This window comes from Wickerhamomyces ciferrii, contig 00043 (assembly GCF_000313485.1).
Source record: "Wickerhamomyces ciferrii WGS project CAIF00000000 data, strain NRRL Y-1031 F-60-10, contig 00043, whole genome shotgun sequence".
Lineage (NCBI taxonomy): Eukaryota > Fungi > Ascomycota > Saccharomycetes > Phaffomycetales > Wickerhamomycetaceae > Hansenula > Hansenula ciferrii.
The window spans coordinates 87,254-105,202 of record NW_011887697.1 but is presented as its reverse complement, the minus strand read 5'-3'; the positions used below and the strand labels follow the sequence as shown (position 1 = coordinate 105,202).

At 33.7% G+C, this 17,949-nt stretch overlaps 8 protein-coding genes across 8 annotated transcripts; 5 read left to right on the top strand and 3 right to left on the bottom strand.

The window, feature by feature from the left end:
* Nucleotides 1–34: 34 nt before the first annotated feature.
* RRP46 (exosome non-catalytic core subunit RRP46) lies at nt 35–700 on the top strand (the record flags this gene model as incomplete). Its single annotated transcript, XM_011277455.1, has 1 exon — nt 35–700. The coding sequence occupies one exon, from the start codon at nt 35–37 to the stop codon at nt 698–700; it is 666 nt and encodes a 221-aa protein (XP_011275757.1).
* A 106-nt stretch (nt 701–806) lies between these two features.
* Nucleotides 807–3,992, bottom strand: VAS1 (valine--tRNA ligase; the record flags this gene model as incomplete). The annotated part of the gene is made up of 1 exon (XM_011277454.1): nt 807–3,992. The coding sequence occupies one exon, from the start codon at nt 3,990–3,992 to the stop codon at nt 807–809; it is 3,186 nt and encodes a 1,061-aa protein (XP_011275756.1).
* A 363-nt stretch (nt 3,993–4,355) lies between these two features.
* PRP31 (U4/U6-U5 snRNP complex subunit PRP31) lies at nt 4,356–5,798 on the top strand (the record flags this gene model as incomplete). The annotated part of the gene is made up of 1 exon (XM_011277453.1): nt 4,356–5,798. The coding sequence occupies one exon, from the start codon at nt 4,356–4,358 to the stop codon at nt 5,796–5,798; it is 1,443 nt and encodes a 480-aa protein (XP_011275755.1).
* A 313-nt stretch (nt 5,799–6,111) lies between these two features.
* On the top strand, nt 6,112–7,779 carry DBF2 (Cell cycle protein kinase; the record flags this gene model as incomplete). The annotated part of the gene is made up of 1 exon (XM_011277452.1): nt 6,112–7,779. One exon carries the CDS (start codon nt 6,112–6,114, stop codon nt 7,777–7,779), a length of 1,668 nt encoding a protein of 555 aa, XP_011275754.1.
* A 233-nt stretch (nt 7,780–8,012) lies between these two features.
* Nucleotides 8,013–10,042, bottom strand: DRN1 (Drn1p; the record flags this gene model as incomplete). The annotated part of the gene is made up of 2 exons (XM_011277451.1): nt 8,013–9,529; nt 9,976–10,042. 2 exons carry the CDS (start codon nt 10,040–10,042, stop codon nt 8,013–8,015), a joined length of 1,584 nt encoding a protein of 527 aa, XP_011275753.1.
* Nucleotides 10,043–13,125: 3,083 nt separating this feature from the next.
* On the top strand, nt 13,126–14,187 carry ALS2 (putative agglutinin-like protein; the record flags this gene model as incomplete). Its single annotated transcript, XM_011277450.1, has 1 exon — nt 13,126–14,187. One exon carries the CDS (start codon nt 13,126–13,128, stop codon nt 14,185–14,187), a length of 1,062 nt encoding a protein of 353 aa, XP_011275752.1.
* Nucleotides 14,188–14,237: 50 nt separating this feature from the next.
* Nucleotides 14,238–14,777, bottom strand: BN7_1943 (uncharacterized protein; the record flags this gene model as incomplete). The annotated part of the gene is made up of 1 exon (XM_011277449.1): nt 14,238–14,777. The coding sequence occupies one exon, from the start codon at nt 14,775–14,777 to the stop codon at nt 14,238–14,240; it is 540 nt and encodes a 179-aa protein (XP_011275751.1).
* Nucleotides 14,778–14,832: 55 nt separating this feature from the next.
* BN7_1942 (Collagen alpha-5(VI) chain) lies at nt 14,833–16,596 on the top strand (the record flags this gene model as incomplete). The annotated part of the gene is made up of 1 exon (XM_011277448.1): nt 14,833–16,596. One exon carries the CDS (start codon nt 14,833–14,835, stop codon nt 16,594–16,596), a length of 1,764 nt encoding a protein of 587 aa, XP_011275750.1.
* Nucleotides 16,597–17,949: the final 1,353 nt, after the last annotated feature.

The window sequence follows — 17,949 nt, the reverse complement described above, 5'->3', positions numbered from 1 at the left end:
TCTTCACTGAAAGACGTATTTTACCAACAGAATAATGACCTTAGAAAGTGAAACTACTATTTTGAACAGAGTGGATGGTTCTGCATCCCTAGATGCCGGTGAAACCAAAGTTATATCATCAGTTTCAGGTCCAATAGAACCAAAAGCTAGACAAGAGTTACCAACAACATCTGCTTTAGAAGTTATAATAAGAGCAGATATAGGAGTATCGAATACAAGGGAAAAATTATTAGAAGACAAGCTTAGAGCCATATTATCACAAGTTATTATTGGTCATTTATTTCCAAGACAGCTTATACAGATCACATCACAAGTTTTAGAGTCTGGTGAAGATAGAGAATACACATCAAAAGAATTATCAGCCATCGTCAATTCATCATATTTGGCATTGATTGATGCTAATATAGGACTTAGTGTATCTTTTGCTGCTCAAGATATTGCCATCACCGAAAGTGGTGAATTAATTGCCGGTCCAACTAAGGAACAATTAAGATCTTCTAAAAGTTCACATGTTGTGGTATATGCTATAGAGAATGGTGAACCAAGTAATATTTTGTTTAGTGATAGTATTGGTACATTCACTGAAGATGAAGTTTATAGAGTGTTAGCTATTGCCAAACAACATACTGGGAAAGTTCATCAAAAATTCAGAAAGACTTTACAAGAAAAAGTTGAAAAAGATTTTGTATGGAGTGTATAGATCTTACTTTAGAACTATCATGAATTTGACTTATAATTTACTTGTATAATCATTTTGTACATGCTTCAAATAATAATTACTATATAATCAATTGTGATCTAAATATCTATAATTTTAAACGTTCCAAGTTGGCAATGGTTTGTTCGAAACCTTCAATTTCAGCAGCTGCGTTTTCTAATTTGGTTTTATTTTGTTCTTGAGCTTCTTGGTTAGCTTTTGAAGCATAATCTTTACTGTTGACGATTTTTTCAATTGATTGTTTACTCTTTTGAACTTTATCTAATTTCTTTTGAGCTTTAGAAATTTCAGCATCAATATCAACATGACCTTTAACTAATAAATGAACATTGATTTCTGGTGAAACGGCTTGTAAAACAACACCTTGTGGGATTTCTTCAACTGATTTAACAACCTCGATTGAGTCAATAGCTTTAATTAATGCAACGATTGATTCTTTTTGAGCAGTGATAGTTTCAAATTGTTCAGCGTTTGAAGCTTCAACGAAAACTTTACCGTTCTTGATGATGTTGTATTGAGCTAATAATGAACGAGCTTCTTTAGTAACATCCAAGATAGTTTCATAATCAGCACTTGCTTTAGCATTATCAAATTCTTTGTTGTAAGTTGGATAAGCAGCTTTAACAATTGATTTAGTGTTATCAGAACCACGACGTGGTAAACGTTGCCACATTTCTTCAGATAAGAAAGGCATGAATGGATGAATTAATCTTAAAGCACCATCAATGGTTGTGTATAATGTATCTCTTGCTGATTTACGTTCAGCTTCTGAACCTTCTAAAATTAATGATTTGGAGTTTTCAATGTAAACATCACAAACTTGATACCAATATTCATAGATGGCTGAAGTTGAAGTTAAGAAATCACGCTTTTCAAATGATTCATTAACAATTTTAGAAGTTTCATTTAATTTATGTAAGATCCATTTTTCAACTAATGATTCTTGACCAGTTAAACCTTCAGTAGCTGGTGGTTTATAATCATCACCAAGACGTAATAAAGCGAATTTAGTAGCTTGATAAATTTTGTTACAGAATTTTCTATAACCTTCAACACGTAAAATATCCAAGTTGATATCACGACCACCAGTAGTATAAGCACATAAGGCAAATCTTAAAGCATCAGTACCACATTGTGGAATACCATTTGGATATGATTCTTTTTGACCAGCTTTGGCCTTTTCAACTTCTTTAGCAGCCAAATTACCACCTAACAATTTACTGTGTAAGTTTTCTAAAGAAATACCTGTAATAACATCTAATGGATCAACAACATTACCTAATGATTTAGACATTTTTCTACCTTGAGCATCACGAACTAATGAATGACAGAAAACTTCTTTAAATGGAATTTCACCAGTCATTTTCAAACCTAATAAAATCATTCTTGAAACCCAGAAGAATAAAATATCCCAACCAGTTTCTAACATTGACCATGGGTAGAATTTAGATAAATCATTGGTCTTTTCTGGCCATCCTAAAGTGGAAAATGGCCATAAACCAGATGAAAACCAGGTATCTAAGACATCTTCATCTTGTCTTAAAGTGTAAGTTTTACCAGCAAATCTTTGAGCAGCTTGTTCTTCAGCTTCTTGTAAAGTTCTACCTGAAACCCAGTAGTTATCATCGTTTTCATCATTAGTTTCACCTTCAATTTGAACGAAGTAAACTGGACATCTATGACCCCACCATAATTGACGAGAAATACACCAATCTTGAATGTTTTCTAACCAATGGAAATATTCAGCTTCTGAAGATTTTGGTGTAATTGTAATATCACCGTTTCTAACGGCTTTAATAGCTTCAGCAGCCATGTCTTTTTGGGAAACCCACCATTGTGGTTTTAATAATGGTTCAATAACATCACCAGATCTTGAACAGATTGGGATAGTCATTGGGTTTTCAGTTTGTTCAACAAATAAACCTTTTTCTTTCAAAGCTTCAATAACTTTCTTTCTAGCATCGAATCTCTTAATACCAGCCCATTCACCAGCATTTTCGTTCAAAACACCATCATCAGTTAAAATGTTGACGATTTCCAAGTTGTTACGTTTACCAGTGTTGTAATCGTTTGTGTCATGACCTGGGGTAATTTTAACAGCACCAGTACCGAATTCCATATCAACGGCTTCAGCATCGGTGACAATTGGGATTTTGGTACCTAAGAATGGATGAATAACAAATTTACCATGTAAATGTTTATATCTTGGATCTTCTGGATGAACGGCAACACCTGTATCACCAAATAAAGTTTCTGGACGAGTTGTAGCAACAACTAATTTTTCATCAGAGTTTTCAACTGGATAAGCAAATGAAGTTAAAACACCAAATTCAACTTTTTCATCATAACCTGGAACTGATAATAAGGTTTTACCTGGAATTTCCTTGTTATCAACTTCTAAATTAGATAAAGCAGTGTTTAAATGAACTGACCAGTTAATTAAACGGGAAGCTCTATAGATAACACCTTCTTGATGTAATTTGACGAAAGCTTCAGTAACTGATTTAGATAAGTTATCATCTAAGGTGAATCTTTCATAATTCCAATCATATGAAGCACCTAATCTTGTAAATTGACTTTTGATTTTAGCATGGTAAACTTCTTTCCATTCCCAAACTTTCTTGATAAAAGCTTCACGACCTAAAGTATGTCTTGAAATACCATCTCTAGCTAATTGTTTTTCAACAACAGATTGTGTAGCAATACCAGCATGATCGAATCCAGGTAAGAATAAAACAGTTTTACCTTTCATTCTGTTATATCTAATTAAAGTATCTTGAATGGAAACGGTTAAAGCATGACCAATATGTAAAGCACCAGTAACATTTGGTGGTGGTGCTGGAATACAGAAAACACCTTCTGGTTTAAATTCACCATTTTCAGCAAATTCTGGTTCAAATAAACCTTCTTTGACCCACCATTCATACCATGAACTTTCAACATTTTTTGGATCGTAAGCTTTTAAAGATGGATCTTCTAAATTGACCAAGATTTTCTTTTCACCAGCAACAGTTTTATCAACGAATTCAGGAATTGGTTCAACAACTTTTTTTTCTTTCTTTGGTTTAGATTCTTTATTAGCTTCAGCTTTCTTCTTATCTTCAGCCTTTTTAGCTTCTTTAGCTTTAAATTTAGCTAATTTTTCAGCCTTCTTACGCTCTTTTTCTAATTCTTTTTCAGTTTTAACTTTTGGAGCACCTTCAGCTGGAGCAGCTTGAGTGGCTTGAGCAGCAGCAGCTTCTGGTTGAGCTGGATTCTCAATCTTATCACTCATTTTGTAAATATATGTCGAGTGTAGTAGTCTTTTCCCAGCAAAAACAGTATTTGGCCTTCTAAAATGGAATGAAAAGCTATTAAATATCCTCCCACGAAGAAAAATTGACATACACAAGTCGTAAACTCAACTATGATTTTTGAATATTTATTACTCATTGATCGATTATTTGGTGCCATTTTCTGAAAAAAATTTACCAACATTGACATTTTACGGTGCTCTAACCGGATTGACATACTTCAAGTGGTAACCCGGTCTCATCAGTAGTAATATAATAGAAATTTATTAAGCTGTGATCTTGAATACTATAAGGATATTTAGATCTTGATTGAGTCAGTGATATATAAAGCCACTACCCTTGCAATGTCGTTGAATGATGAACTACTGAAAGATTTAGATAGTGATAGTGACTTTGAGTCTGAAAAAGAAGAAGTTGAAAATGTTGAAATTAAAGAATTAAAAGATATAAGCTCAAAAGACAATAGTGGTGATATACCCATGGACGACGTTGAAACGCAGTTGAATCAATTGATAAATTCAGGGAAAGATGTGTCGACGGGTGATCTACTTTCAAGGATCGATCTTTCCACGATACAAGACGTTACCAAAATCTCAAAATTAAGTCATAAGATTGGTCCAATATTGGATAAAATTCAACAATACAAAGCACAACCAGTTTCCAAAAAGGAAGAATATGATTTTCTTATAGGGGTTAATGATTTATCAGTAGAGATCACAAATGAAATTTTCTTGGTTCATGATTTCATTAAGGCACATTATAGAAGAAGATTTCCAGAATTAGAATCACTGATACCGAACTCATTTGAATATTCCAAAATTGTGAAAACTCTAGGAAACAATTTAGATATATCACAAGATGAACTATCATTCATATCCAAGGAGAAAGTTTTAGTTTTAACAATGTCTGTCATCCAAGCTAAAGATAATACCCAGGAATTATCACCTTCAGATTTACAAAAAGTCATTGCTGCTTGTGATTTGTTACTAGAATTAGATTCGTCTAGAAGGGAAATCACAGAATATGTCGCCTCAAGACTATCCGTTTTCGCACCAAATTTAGCAGCAATTGTTGGTTCTTATACCGCATCACAATTTATGAGTGTCTTGGGTGGTTTGAAAGGTCTTTCACAAACACCATCATGTAACATTCCATCATTGGGAAACAAAAGAGCTGTCGGTATAGGTTTTGGACAAAGTGGTGTTAGACAACAAGGTATATTATTCTATAGTGACCTTATTCAATCAGTTGATCCTGATATAAGAAAACAAGCAATGAGAATAGTATCAGGTAAGATTATTTTAGCTGCTAGAATGGATTTTGCAAGCTCTGTTCCTGATGGATCTCGGGGTCAAAAATGGAGAAGAGAAATTGATGAAAAAATAGATAAATTACAAGAACCACCAGAAAATAAAGCACCAAAAGCTTTACCTGCACCAATTGACAAGCCTTCTAAGAAGAGAGCTGGTAGAAAATATAGAAAGATGAGAGAAAGAGTTCAATCATCAGAATTGAGAAAAGCACAAAACAGAATGGAATTCGGTAAAGTGGAAAATTCTGTTACTGATGGATTTGGTGAAGAAATTGGTCTAGGTATGTCAGGATCATTATCTGGTATTGCTGTTAATACCAATACAAATGCTAAAGTTTCAAAAGCTATGAAGAATCGATTGGAAAAAGCTACTGAAAATAGTGAACAATTCAATATGGCTGTTTTGAACTTTGGTAATACTGATAATGCTAAATCATTAGAAAATGGAAGGGATGGGAAACGAATAAAGAGATGAACCACCACCGCTACCAAGTGATAGGATGAATAGAAACCCTTTTGACGAAATGAATGAATAGTTAATTAGTTAATTAATTATAAGTAGTTAAGAAGTTCACTCACGTGACCGTACCTTCTCGCGACTTTCCCATCGAATCGGGTAAATTGTAAACAAAATCAAAAAATTACAAACGAAAACATTGGAAACTTGTGTTTACACTTTTGAAATTGGAGGCAGAAACTCAGCATCAAACTCCAACAAGCTATATTTGGACTCTATATAATCTTGGATCTTTGCTCTTCATCCGGGTCTCAGAGTTTCACATATCAAGATGGTCGCTAATTTCTTCAGTAGCAGGATGAATAGAAACCCAGTTGTGGATGATCTAACCAAGAACATGGAGTCACTTCAGTTCCAAAACAGATCTAATAATGGCTATACCAATGACAAATTTAGCTTTGAACCAAACTCACCAATGAATAAGGAAAACCGTCCTTTGGAATATACTTCACCTTCAAGACTGAACCAACCAACAAGTAATGGTACAAGTCCATTAAGATCCACAAGACATAGAGAACTTCAACCTAAACCTTTGAGCACAAAACATAAACGTATGGTAAATGTTTGTCAAATGTATTTTTTGGATTACTATTGTGACTATTTTGACTATGTCATCACCAGAAGAGAACGTACAAGAACTGTTCTAAACAATATCAATAGATCAAGAAATCCTGAGATGGAGTGGAGAAGTTATGTTAATAATGAAAGCTCAAACTTGAGAAAAAGAAGACTGAAACCTAAAAACAAAGATTTTGAAATCATTACTCAAATTGGTCAAGGTGGTTATGGTCAAGTTTACCTTTCCAGAAAGAAGGATTCAAAAGAAATTTGTGCTTTGAAAGTTATTTCTAAATCAATGATTGTTAGAATGAATGAAACTGAACATTTATTGACAGAACGTGAAATTTTAGCTGCATCAAGAAGTGACTGGCTTGTTAAGCTATTATATTCCTTTCAAGATACTACAAGTGTCTATTTAGGTATGGAATATGTTCCAGGTGGTGATTTCAGAACATTATTAAGTAACTGTCACACTTTAGCTCCACCACATTGTCGTTTCTACTTAGCTGAGATGTTTGCTTCATTAAATGATTTACATAAGACAGGGTTCATTCATAGAGATTTAAAACCTGAGAATTTTTTGATTGATTCAAAAGGTCATTTGAAATTAACAGATTTTGGGTTAGCTTGTGGTACAATTGCAGATGAAAGAATACATTCAATGAAAATCAAATTAGAAAAAATTGGTGATGCTTTTGGTAAACCAAGACCAGATAGAACTCTCTTAGAAAGAAGAAAAATGTATCAACAACTGAGAGAAACTGACCTAAATTATTCAAAATCCGTTGTTGGTAGTCCAGATTATATGGCAATTGATATTGTTAAAGGTTATGCATATGATAAGACAGTCGATTATTGGTCTATTGGATGTATATTATTTGAGTGCTTATGTGGATTTTCACCATTCAGTGGTGAATCAACTGAAGAGACTTATTCAAATTTGAAGAATTGGAAATCATATTTTGTTAGACCAAAAAACAGCGATGGCTCATATGTATTTAGTGATAGAACTTGGGAATTCTTAACTCGTTTAATTGCTGATAGTCCAAATCGTCTGAAAACTTTTGAACAAGTTAAAAGAATGAATTATTTTGCAGGAGTTGATTTTGACAATTTAAGAAATAAATCACCACCTTTCATTCCTTCATTAGATTCTGATCTTGATGCTGGTTATTTCGATGATTTTGAAGATGAAGGTGATATGGCTAAATATGCCGAAGTTTTCAATAAACAAGCACATATTGAAAAACTGGCAAGTCAAAACAAACAAAAACCACCAAATTTTGTTGGGTTTACATTCAAACATAAAGGACAAATGAATGATATTAGAAATATGTTTGAAAATACTACCAAGGATCCATTCTCAACATTATATTAGGTTAAGTCATGGTTAAAAATTCATTTCAGAAAGCAGAGAAAAAAAAGAGGAGTTATGTACTGTAATATGTTACAATTTGTTTTATTAGTTATTTTTATTTCAAGTTCTGAAGGGATACAAGAGGGTGTATTTCCATTACAGAGAATCATATGAATGATTCAGATATATTGTATTATGTTCATTCTATAAATATACCAAATTAGTTTAAACTTTGTAGTTTTGTAAAGTAATACCTAAAGTTCAGCTGTGAAATCAAAAGGTTTAAAAGCTTCTTTGAACGTTTCAGTCTCTTGAGTTTCCCTTTGTTCAGACTGTTGACATTTATCCCATTTGATTCTTTTTGGAACTTGTAATAAGTAAGCTAAAACACGACGACCAAATTGTAAATCCAAAGGTTTATCTAAAGAATCAATATCACTAACATAAATTGATTTATCTTCAATTGATTTATTGAAAACTTTAAATGAAATAAAATCCTTATGAGTTCTCAAAAAACTTTGATATTCTTCATCAGTATCATCATTAAACTTTCTGAAATTTAATTGAACATTTCTAGTATATTTGGTGTTATTAATAGAAGCATTTTTATTCAATGTTTTCTCAAAATCTGTAAGGAAATCAACAGCAACTGGGAAAACTTGATTATGGAAATGAACATTATTAGATTTATTAATTTGGAAAATAACTGTACCCAAATTGAAACTAGCAAATAATTTGACCAACGATAATTCATACCTGAGAACTTCACTTAGAGTTTGTTGATCTTCTTTTTGGATATTTTCAACATTTTGTTCAAGTCTTGGATTATGTGCGATTGGGATTATAAGACAATGGCCTGAAAATTTCATCTTATCAGTAGGTCTTGTTAATGGACCTTTTGCTATTGTTAAATAAGAATGTTCACCGATTGATATGATTAAATGTTCTTTTAATTTCGGGTTACTTAGACAGAAGAAACAATTTTCTGGTAAGACAACTTTATTTGTAGCAGCATGTTTTTTAGCAATTGGTTGAGATTCGTCATTAATTGGTGTAAGATCTGAGTCTTGAGCTTTACGCTTTTTGGATTCTGGGGAGGCTAATCCTTCTTCTTTGTCTTGAATAGTTGTGAATGGATTTGGGGTTAATGTTTTTGGTGGTGTTGAATCTTGACCTTTAGAATAGTTAAATGCATAAATCCATTTTTCTTTAAAGCCAAATTTGGATAAACTAATGAACCTAGTTATAGAGCCATCTTCCCATTCAAATGGTAGTCTTTCAAGGAAATGACCTGACTGAGAACCTATAGCAAAATGATATTTTGGTTTGGTCAATTTAACAATTGTATCAATATTTGAATTTCCAAGGAATAATTTAGCTTCATGTGATATCACTTTTGGCCATTGATATGTCACCAGTATGTCAATTTCTTTCCCTTCTATCTTTGACTTGAATTCATTCAAATTTTCATTTATTGTTGATTCATCACCTGTAATGAATGCTAAAGTAATTTCATTAGCAAAAGCATGAACACCAAAATTTCCCAAATTATTAAAGTTGGGTATACTTTGAGTTATATCTGAGCTAGAATCAGCTGTAAAATAGATTGGATGCTCAACATCTACCAAAATAGGTTTGCTCGTATTCTCATTATCTGCCTTAGAGATAACATCACCTAAGAATATAGTAGCATCGAAAGGACCAGATTTCTTATTCAACGCATTTGTTTTCGTAATAACTGTACTAATATTTTCTTGACCAGGATATGCAACTAGACTATATGCAAAAGAAGTTAGTATTCATTTTTCCAAAAGATAATTGAGTAATATGTTGGATAGATAGTAGATACTCACATTTTTGGCATGATTATATTAAATCCACTCCGAATAAAACACTTAAAGCTCTAAAGTAGTACCTGATTTACCTTGAACGTTGGATGTTTCACTTTCACTATCTGGATAATATGAGACGAAATGCAAACTTTCCTATCTTTTAAACAACGTAATTGCAAAATCTTTCGAAAAATAAACCTTGTTTAAAGATTTAATTGTATATTGTTTAATATAATCCTCGGGATAAATAAAAATTTCAAAGGTTATGAGCCCTCGGCCTTACTTGATTTAAGCGATGATACCTGATTATACCTTCAAAACGAGCTTTATTGCTATGTATGGCAATAGATCTTGGATCTGGATGCTTTGGTATTAGCGAGTGTACGTTGCGGTAGACCTTTTGGCTGCACGGATTCAGAAATTAATTCAATACATACAATTAAAGAGGACATTTGAAATATATAATTGTGAATTTTCAGGCTCAACTGGACAATTATGGAGCATTTCAAAGGATGAATCCATCACACACCATGCAAAACTCGTTCTAGTCATAACTCATGATACTAACGCATCAAATATGATGATAAAATTACAACAGGAAGATATGATGGGAATGATATTTTTGACTTACAATTTGGACAGCTATATAGCTCTCATATCGATGAGTTTGAACTTTAGGGCGAAGAAATCAGATATATCCTATATTATAATATGAGAATCGATCACTTTAACAGCTAGCGTAAAATTCTTATTGATTTCATTAACTGCAGTAATAGAGTTTCTAAAATTAATGTTGCTCATTCAATATCACACTATAGCTACTCTCATCACCATGATAATTGGTCTTTTATGATCACCTTAGTTAACTTATCTGCAATTAAAGAGTCCACAACTTTATGAATGATATTCACACATGGTCCAAAGACAACAATAAGCCTTATATGATCAGGATTCAGTGCCTTCCAAGCTTTACAGAAACTCATGAAACTACCATGAAGCAGAAACAACAGCGCTATGCCAATTATTTACCAAGCTCAAAAAACGAACTATAACCTTGGACCGCAATGCATATGAATATATTATATATCTATATATGTATAAACATAATTACACATATTGAGAAAGTGGAGTGGAGGTTGATGCAAAACTTTTCATTTAGCCATGATATTTGTGTCGTCACAATATTTAAGCCTATGTCATGATGTAGCCAGCCGTAAGTTGTAACCACCAGATCTCTAGAGATGGGCAAAGTATCTAGAGTTTGAAAAGATTCACCTCAATCCTTCAAGAGTGAACCCTAATTACTTGAATGCGGTCGCTTGAGATCCCTCCATGAGCACTGACTACTCTTTTAACTCTGGTCCTTTAATTAATCAATTAGTTGCATTGTCCAAGATCTCAATTCTATACATTTATAATAATTACCTGTCGGTTGTAACGTTTATCTGCATCCTTATGAAACCGAGATGCATCGAATGTTCTTTCGGAAAGAAAAGAATGAATCTGGGTATGTATACGAGCTCAAGAAATATACGGCAGAAACTTCATATAGGTCGATCATATTGAGTATTGAGCAATCAGTGAAATATCACAAAAGGTATAAAGGGGGTTTATCTTAGATCTGAACAGCTAACTTTACTATTGTATAAAATTATTCATATAAGGTAAATTGGCGCTGCGCATTTCGAATTTTAATATGGCGATTGTTGTTTCTACACCTAGCAGCTAGTTGTGTAATATATTATATTAATAATTATATATACCGACATGCATTATAATATATATTGATTTAACAGCGATACAGCTAATACTGCTCAATTAATACACCACTATATTGACAATTCTTGTAGATACATTTGAAGACGACTAGTTGAAAGTCTTAGCGTTTGAATCGCATACTATCTAGAGCAACATATCAACTATTCTCTGATGATTGATCCCGATTCAGCTTGTTAGTATAACCGAGAAATGGACCAGCACATTGACATTTGATCTCTAGATATACATCAAGATGAATCTGGGATACTACGTAGTACGTTATAGGAACTATTGCACACCATCGTATATAAATATATACGTACTATCGTTTTTAACCCTTTCCGCCTAAATGAAACATATATACCCACGAAGGTTCTACAATGATGATGCCGTCGTTGGAAATTGAAATATATCTAGCTCTTCTTAACGGTCTTACTGATGTTGTTAAGCGAGCTGAATCATGCGCATTCGCATTTAAAATAGCATAAGCGTACAGCGACTTGAGCATAATTTTGTGCAAGATCCAAGATCCAAGATTCAAGATTCAAAATTACAAAGAAGTTACAACAAGTACCAAGCTCCAGCCAACCTACAGAACTACTGAAAATGGGCCAACCTATATAAAAATTCAATAGTGTAGTCCAAATTGTAGACATAATGTGTAATGTATAGACTATAGCTAGTGTATTCAAGCTAGTATAACCTAGCAAAGACCAACTAGTATATAGGCCGAAGATTCTCAAGCACGTCGTCACGTTTATTTGAAAGTTGACTTCAAGTTATAGTTAAAGGCCCTTATGGCTCCGTGTAAACCATTCAATAGAGTATATTATCGAGAAGTCCTTAAGCACTAAGAATAAAATAGGATGCGCTTACCTTTTTGCTGGATCTTTGTAAGCGTTTAGCCACCAGACAGATCTGAATGGTGTGTTAGTAATCTAATTAACGTATTTCTAGCGTTGATGCACTGCATATTATTTGTCCATTTTGTTTCTTGGTACTACCTAGCTGGGTATCACAGCTAACTATAACAATTTTTGGAAGATATAAGGGATTACAACTTGCATAAATGTTGAATATTAATAGTAGACGGCATGGCTAGTGAACCACTTAAGCAGGTAGTCTTAAGGAAAAGTTTTCAAAATAATTTCCTAGTGTATAGTTTCAATCCAATCGTAAGGGTTAATTTATGCTAATGTTGTAATTTATAAGATCGAACTTCCTAGTTACTCTAGTATATAATATATATGAAATAAATGTATGATGAGAGATAATGAGAAAGTGATATATGCTGAAACATTATATATGGAAGATGCATTCGACATCAGCATCATTTTATTTCCAGAAAAATCATTTCTAAATATTCAGTACTTCTAAGAAAGTTATTCCCATATTAGTGGAAAAAAATCTTCCCGTATGCATGAAATATCTTTAACTTTTGACTTTAAGCTTTTTAAATCACATACTTATACTTCAAACCTCTGAGTTCATGAAGCTAAGAATGCATAGAATGCTATAAATTTAGTATATTGAACATCACCTTACATTTATACAGAACCATTTAGCACTATTTAACACTGAAGAACAAGCAAATAATAAGTCTAACTGTATGTTCTCTCTCATGTCAAGTCAAGCTGGTAATGGGTTGTACTGATCAATGAAATATATATATATATCCATATATAATGTATTTTTCACTTGCTTTATTTGCTTCTATATAGGTTCCATATAAATCATATTAGTCAATCGTTCAAATCAACATAAGGTATTGAATAAAATGGTCAATTCATTCGCTCCAGGCCAGTCTTTGATATGGACTATATTCAGTCTTTTATGCATCAGCACAGTATTTGCTAAAGAGGTTGATGGTGTTTTCAAAAGTATTGATTCATTAACCTTTTATCAAGGTGATCGTAATTCACCATTTGATTTTTATAAGGCAGAAGTTAGCTGGTCACTTGATCCTTCCAAGATTTCAACTGGTGATACTTTCTCATTGAATATGCCATATGTTTATGAAGTTAGATTAACAACTGGTAGTGGTTTTCAAAATTTCTTTGATATTGTTTTAGGTGATGGTAAACATATTGCAAGTTGTACCATTGATCAAGCTGGTGGTAGATCATTGGCAACTAAAGTCAACTGTCAATTGACTGCTGATGTTTCATCCTATCAATCTCTCTCAGGTAAATTAGATTTCGATGTTGTTTTTGAAGGTGGTGGTAGAGTTGAAACTGTTGAAGGTGCTAAACAATGGACAGCAGGTTCCAACACTGTCACATGGAATGGTGATTTGCAAAACAGTATTTATATCAATCCACAAAGTTCAAATAAGCAATACTATCTTTCAAGATACACCATGAAAGGTGATATGTGGAATTATTTCATCACTGGTGATAGTTTCTGTTATGGTTCAGGTATTTCTAGAGGTACTTTGAAATTCTCAATTTCAGGTGGTCCAGGTGGTGATTTCGGTGTTCTAGATAGAAACTTGATTGAATTCAAAACTACCAATGATGTCAGCCCTTTCAACTTGCCAAAATCTTATGGTGATGCCAGTGATGTTCAAATGTCTTATAGTAACTTTGGTAAAGATGTTACTATTAGTTTTGGTAATGTTAATGCTGGTGATCGTATCTGGCTTTCAGCTTTCAGAAAGTTTGCATTCACAAACAGCAGATACTCAATCAAATATCAGCTCTCTGCAAAATGTAACAACGATCTCCCAGATTCATACAACCAACTTATCAACTTGCAATTGGTTCCAGGTGATGCCGGTTCAGATGGTTCAGGTGTGGGTGAGTATAATTTATTTTTTTTTCTCCTTATGATTTCATAAGCAATTACTAACAAAAAATCTATAGACTTACCAAAAACAATTACAACAACTTACACTTTCACAGAATGTACTGCTACCACTTCATTTGCCACTGGTAATGATGGCACTGTCACTGAAATCGTGAATGTTCCAGGCTCAAGTTGTCCTGCCAGTGAAAGCTCTTCTTCATCTTCAAGCTCAAGCTCAGTTATCACTTCATCGAGCTCAGAATCTTCATCTATTCCTTCAGAAGTTCCAAGCTCTTCAATTCCAAGTTCTTCTTCAATCGAATCATCATCATCAGAAGCTTCAAGCTCCTCAATTGAATCATCATCTTCATCAGAAGTTTCATCTTCAGTTGAATCATCTTCTTCTTCAGATGTTTCAAGCTCTTCAGAAGCTTCGAGCTCTTCAATTGAATCATCCTCCTCATCATCTGAGGTTTCGTCATCATCTGAAGTGTCAAGCTCTTCAATTGAATCATCATCATCTGAATTTTCATCATCATCTGAAGTCTCGAGCTCCTCAGAAGTTTCATCATCATCTGAATCAGCTTCAAGTTCATCAGATATTCCGTCTTCTTCTGAATCATCTAGCGAGTCATGGATCATAAGCTCTTCAGCTTCAGAATCTTCTTCTTATCCACTGATTTCAAGTTCAAGCTCAATGCCATCAAATTCTAGTTACATTGCTCCATCATTGACCTCAAGCTCAAGCTTTTCCATTCCAACAGAACCTTCATTTACTAAGTCAAAGACTAAAACAAAATCCAAATCAAAGACAAAAACAAAGACTAAAACAAAGTCTTCAAGTGAATATTCTTCAAGTTCATCTGAATTATCATCAGACAGTTCTTTGACTGAAAGTTCATCGCTATTATCAAGCTCTTCAGATATTTCAAGCTCTTCAGATATTTCAAGCTCTTCAGATATTTCAAGCTCTTTCGTTCCATCGAGTTCTTTTGTTCCATCATCATCATCATCATCATCATCAGATGTTTCTTCAAGCTCATCTGTTACTCCAAGCTCTTATACCTCATCTAGTGAATCAAAATCAAGCTCTGATAGCTACACATCAGATACTGCTTCTTCACAAAGTTCTTCATCAAGTATCACACCATGCCCAACTTGTACACCAAGCTCTTCAATTTTTTCAAGTTCAACTGAAAGTTCCTCAAGTGAAGCTTCAAGCTCCTCTTTGTCATCAAGTGAAACTCAATCAAGCACATCGGGATCCTCTTCAAAGGTTTCCTCAAGTTCAGCTAGCTCATCAGGTTCTTCAAGCTCATCAGATGTTACACCATGTCCAACTTGCACTCCAAGCTCTAGTGAGACTTCTCCTGTTCCACCATCTTCTTCATCAACTACGGTCTCAAGCTCCACTGTTTCATCTTCATCTTCACAATTTGATTCCAGCTCCACAGATGTTAAATCAAGTTCAAGTGATAACAATAGCTCAAGTTTCCCAGGTACTTCAAAAGTATCATCAACATCTGTTACACCTTCAGGGTCACAAACATCTGGATCTTCCTCATCATCACCATCCAGTTCTACAAATAAATCAACACCAGATGTTCCAGTTGTTCCAACCAATCCATCGGTTCCAGGTACCTCAGCTACACCATCAACAATAGTATCTACAACAACTGTTACCCCATCTAATCCAAATGTTCCAGATATTTCAAGTACACCATTATCCTCAAGATCTTCATCATTCATAACACCAGATAAGCCAGTTAACCCAACTGCTCCAGTTAATCCATCAGGTCCTGTTACATTGGTCTCTACAACAACCGTTACACCAACTAATCCAAATGTTCCAGGTACTTCGGATACACCAAGATCTCCAGAATCTCCATCATCTACAACACCAGCTAATCCATCAGCTCCTGGTACATCAGGATCACCAAATGAACCTACTAGACCAGTTTCACCAGGTACTTCATCAGTTCCAGCTATTCCAGATGTTCCAGGTAATCCATCAACCCCAGGTAACTCAGGTGTTCCAAAAACTTCAACAACACCAGGTTCCCCAGGTTCCCCAGGCTCTTCAAATACCCCTGCTACACCAAGATCACCATCTGCTACACCAGTAAACCCGGATACCCCAAAATCACCAGGTAACTCAGAAACTTTATCAACATCAACCATTGTTACACCAGGCTCACCAACATCTTCAGCTACACCAAATGTTGATATACAAACCTCAACTACTCCAGGTGGAAATACACCAATTGAAACACAAGGTACATCTAGTTTATCATCTGTTTCACCATCAGGTTCACAATCAGCTCCATCACCAAGCTCACCACAATCAATCGTTACAGGTTCTGGTTCATCCAGTGTACCAAACATTTCTACATTTGAAGCTTCAGCTATGAAGCAAGGAGTCTCCAAATTTGCTGTTTTAGCTGTTTTATTCTTTCTATGATTTGATTGATTTGAATCATGCTTATTTTTTCTTCAATTTTCAACGTTAATTAATTATTAATCTTTCCACTCTCAATTTTTTAATTCATGTTGAGAGCTCTTTCAATTTCGAAAGTTCATGATCCATCGGATTTCCCATTTATGAAAATATTATACCCATTTTTTGTTATTTCTTGCTTTTCAAATTTTGTTTCCTTATGAGATGAGTTGAAATCCTCTTGTATAATTTATTTATATCATGTTATCATATATATATATAAACGATTTTAATATTAAATAATTCAAGTATACCAATATTATCGACTTATGATATTCTAATTTGTTATATATACATGATATGTACTTAAACGTTGTACATCAGCTGCTTAATCAAAAAGCTGGGACTAGCTGTAGCTCTACTAGTATATATATAAGAGTATTTTTTCTTATATGACCATTATGTATATTAAGTTAAAGCATTGAAAAATCTACTAATATTTAGCTTGAATTACTGGTCTGAGAGAGGTGACAATTCGTCATGAATATGTCGTCTTTAACATTTTATTAAGATCGAAATCCCCATATTATATCATGATTTAAATTACTGTATATTACGACATATACATCGACGAATATTCCACGATTTTAATAGATCAAATATATTCACTATTATATATTAAAGCTTTTATCTAGGATGTAAAAGGCCAGTCTTCTAACATCATATAACAATATTACGCGACTTTAACAGTGTTCATTAGCTACCTGATGTAGTATGTATAAATTTGAGGATATTATAGAGGGACAAGTTTCAATCTCTCTACACCATTATACGGACCATATATTAAGACACTCTAAAAGTTGTACTGAATTCCGATGCATCGTCGTACTCTTTGGTAGAGCATCAGCCTTTGGGTATGAATTTAAGTGAGTTGTTGAAGTGTTTGTAAATAATTTTTGCCGTTGCGCGTAATGAAAAATAATGAACGCCCTGAACAAATTTCTTCAAAAGCCTGAACAGTAAAGTATACACCAAAACATCTCTAAGGATTGAGAAACAAAACATTCTATGCTCAGTGTGCTATGTTGAATTGAATCTTTGTTCTCGAAAGGGGTACTGCTCTCTGGATCCAAACCTAATTTGGTATACCATAACATCGCTGATTTGATTTAGTGCTGAAATCTTGCTTTTATACATATTGAATTCATTTTGAATGAAATGCTCATACACACCAAGACAGCAACAGAAGTATTATACCAGCTCTCTAGATTAGATCCATTTAGAGAACTGTTGCTCTGACATAACGGATAAATCAGCTTTTAATGCCGCTTTGTCGCTATTTCATGGAGATTTATATTGGGAATGTTGTACATTTGG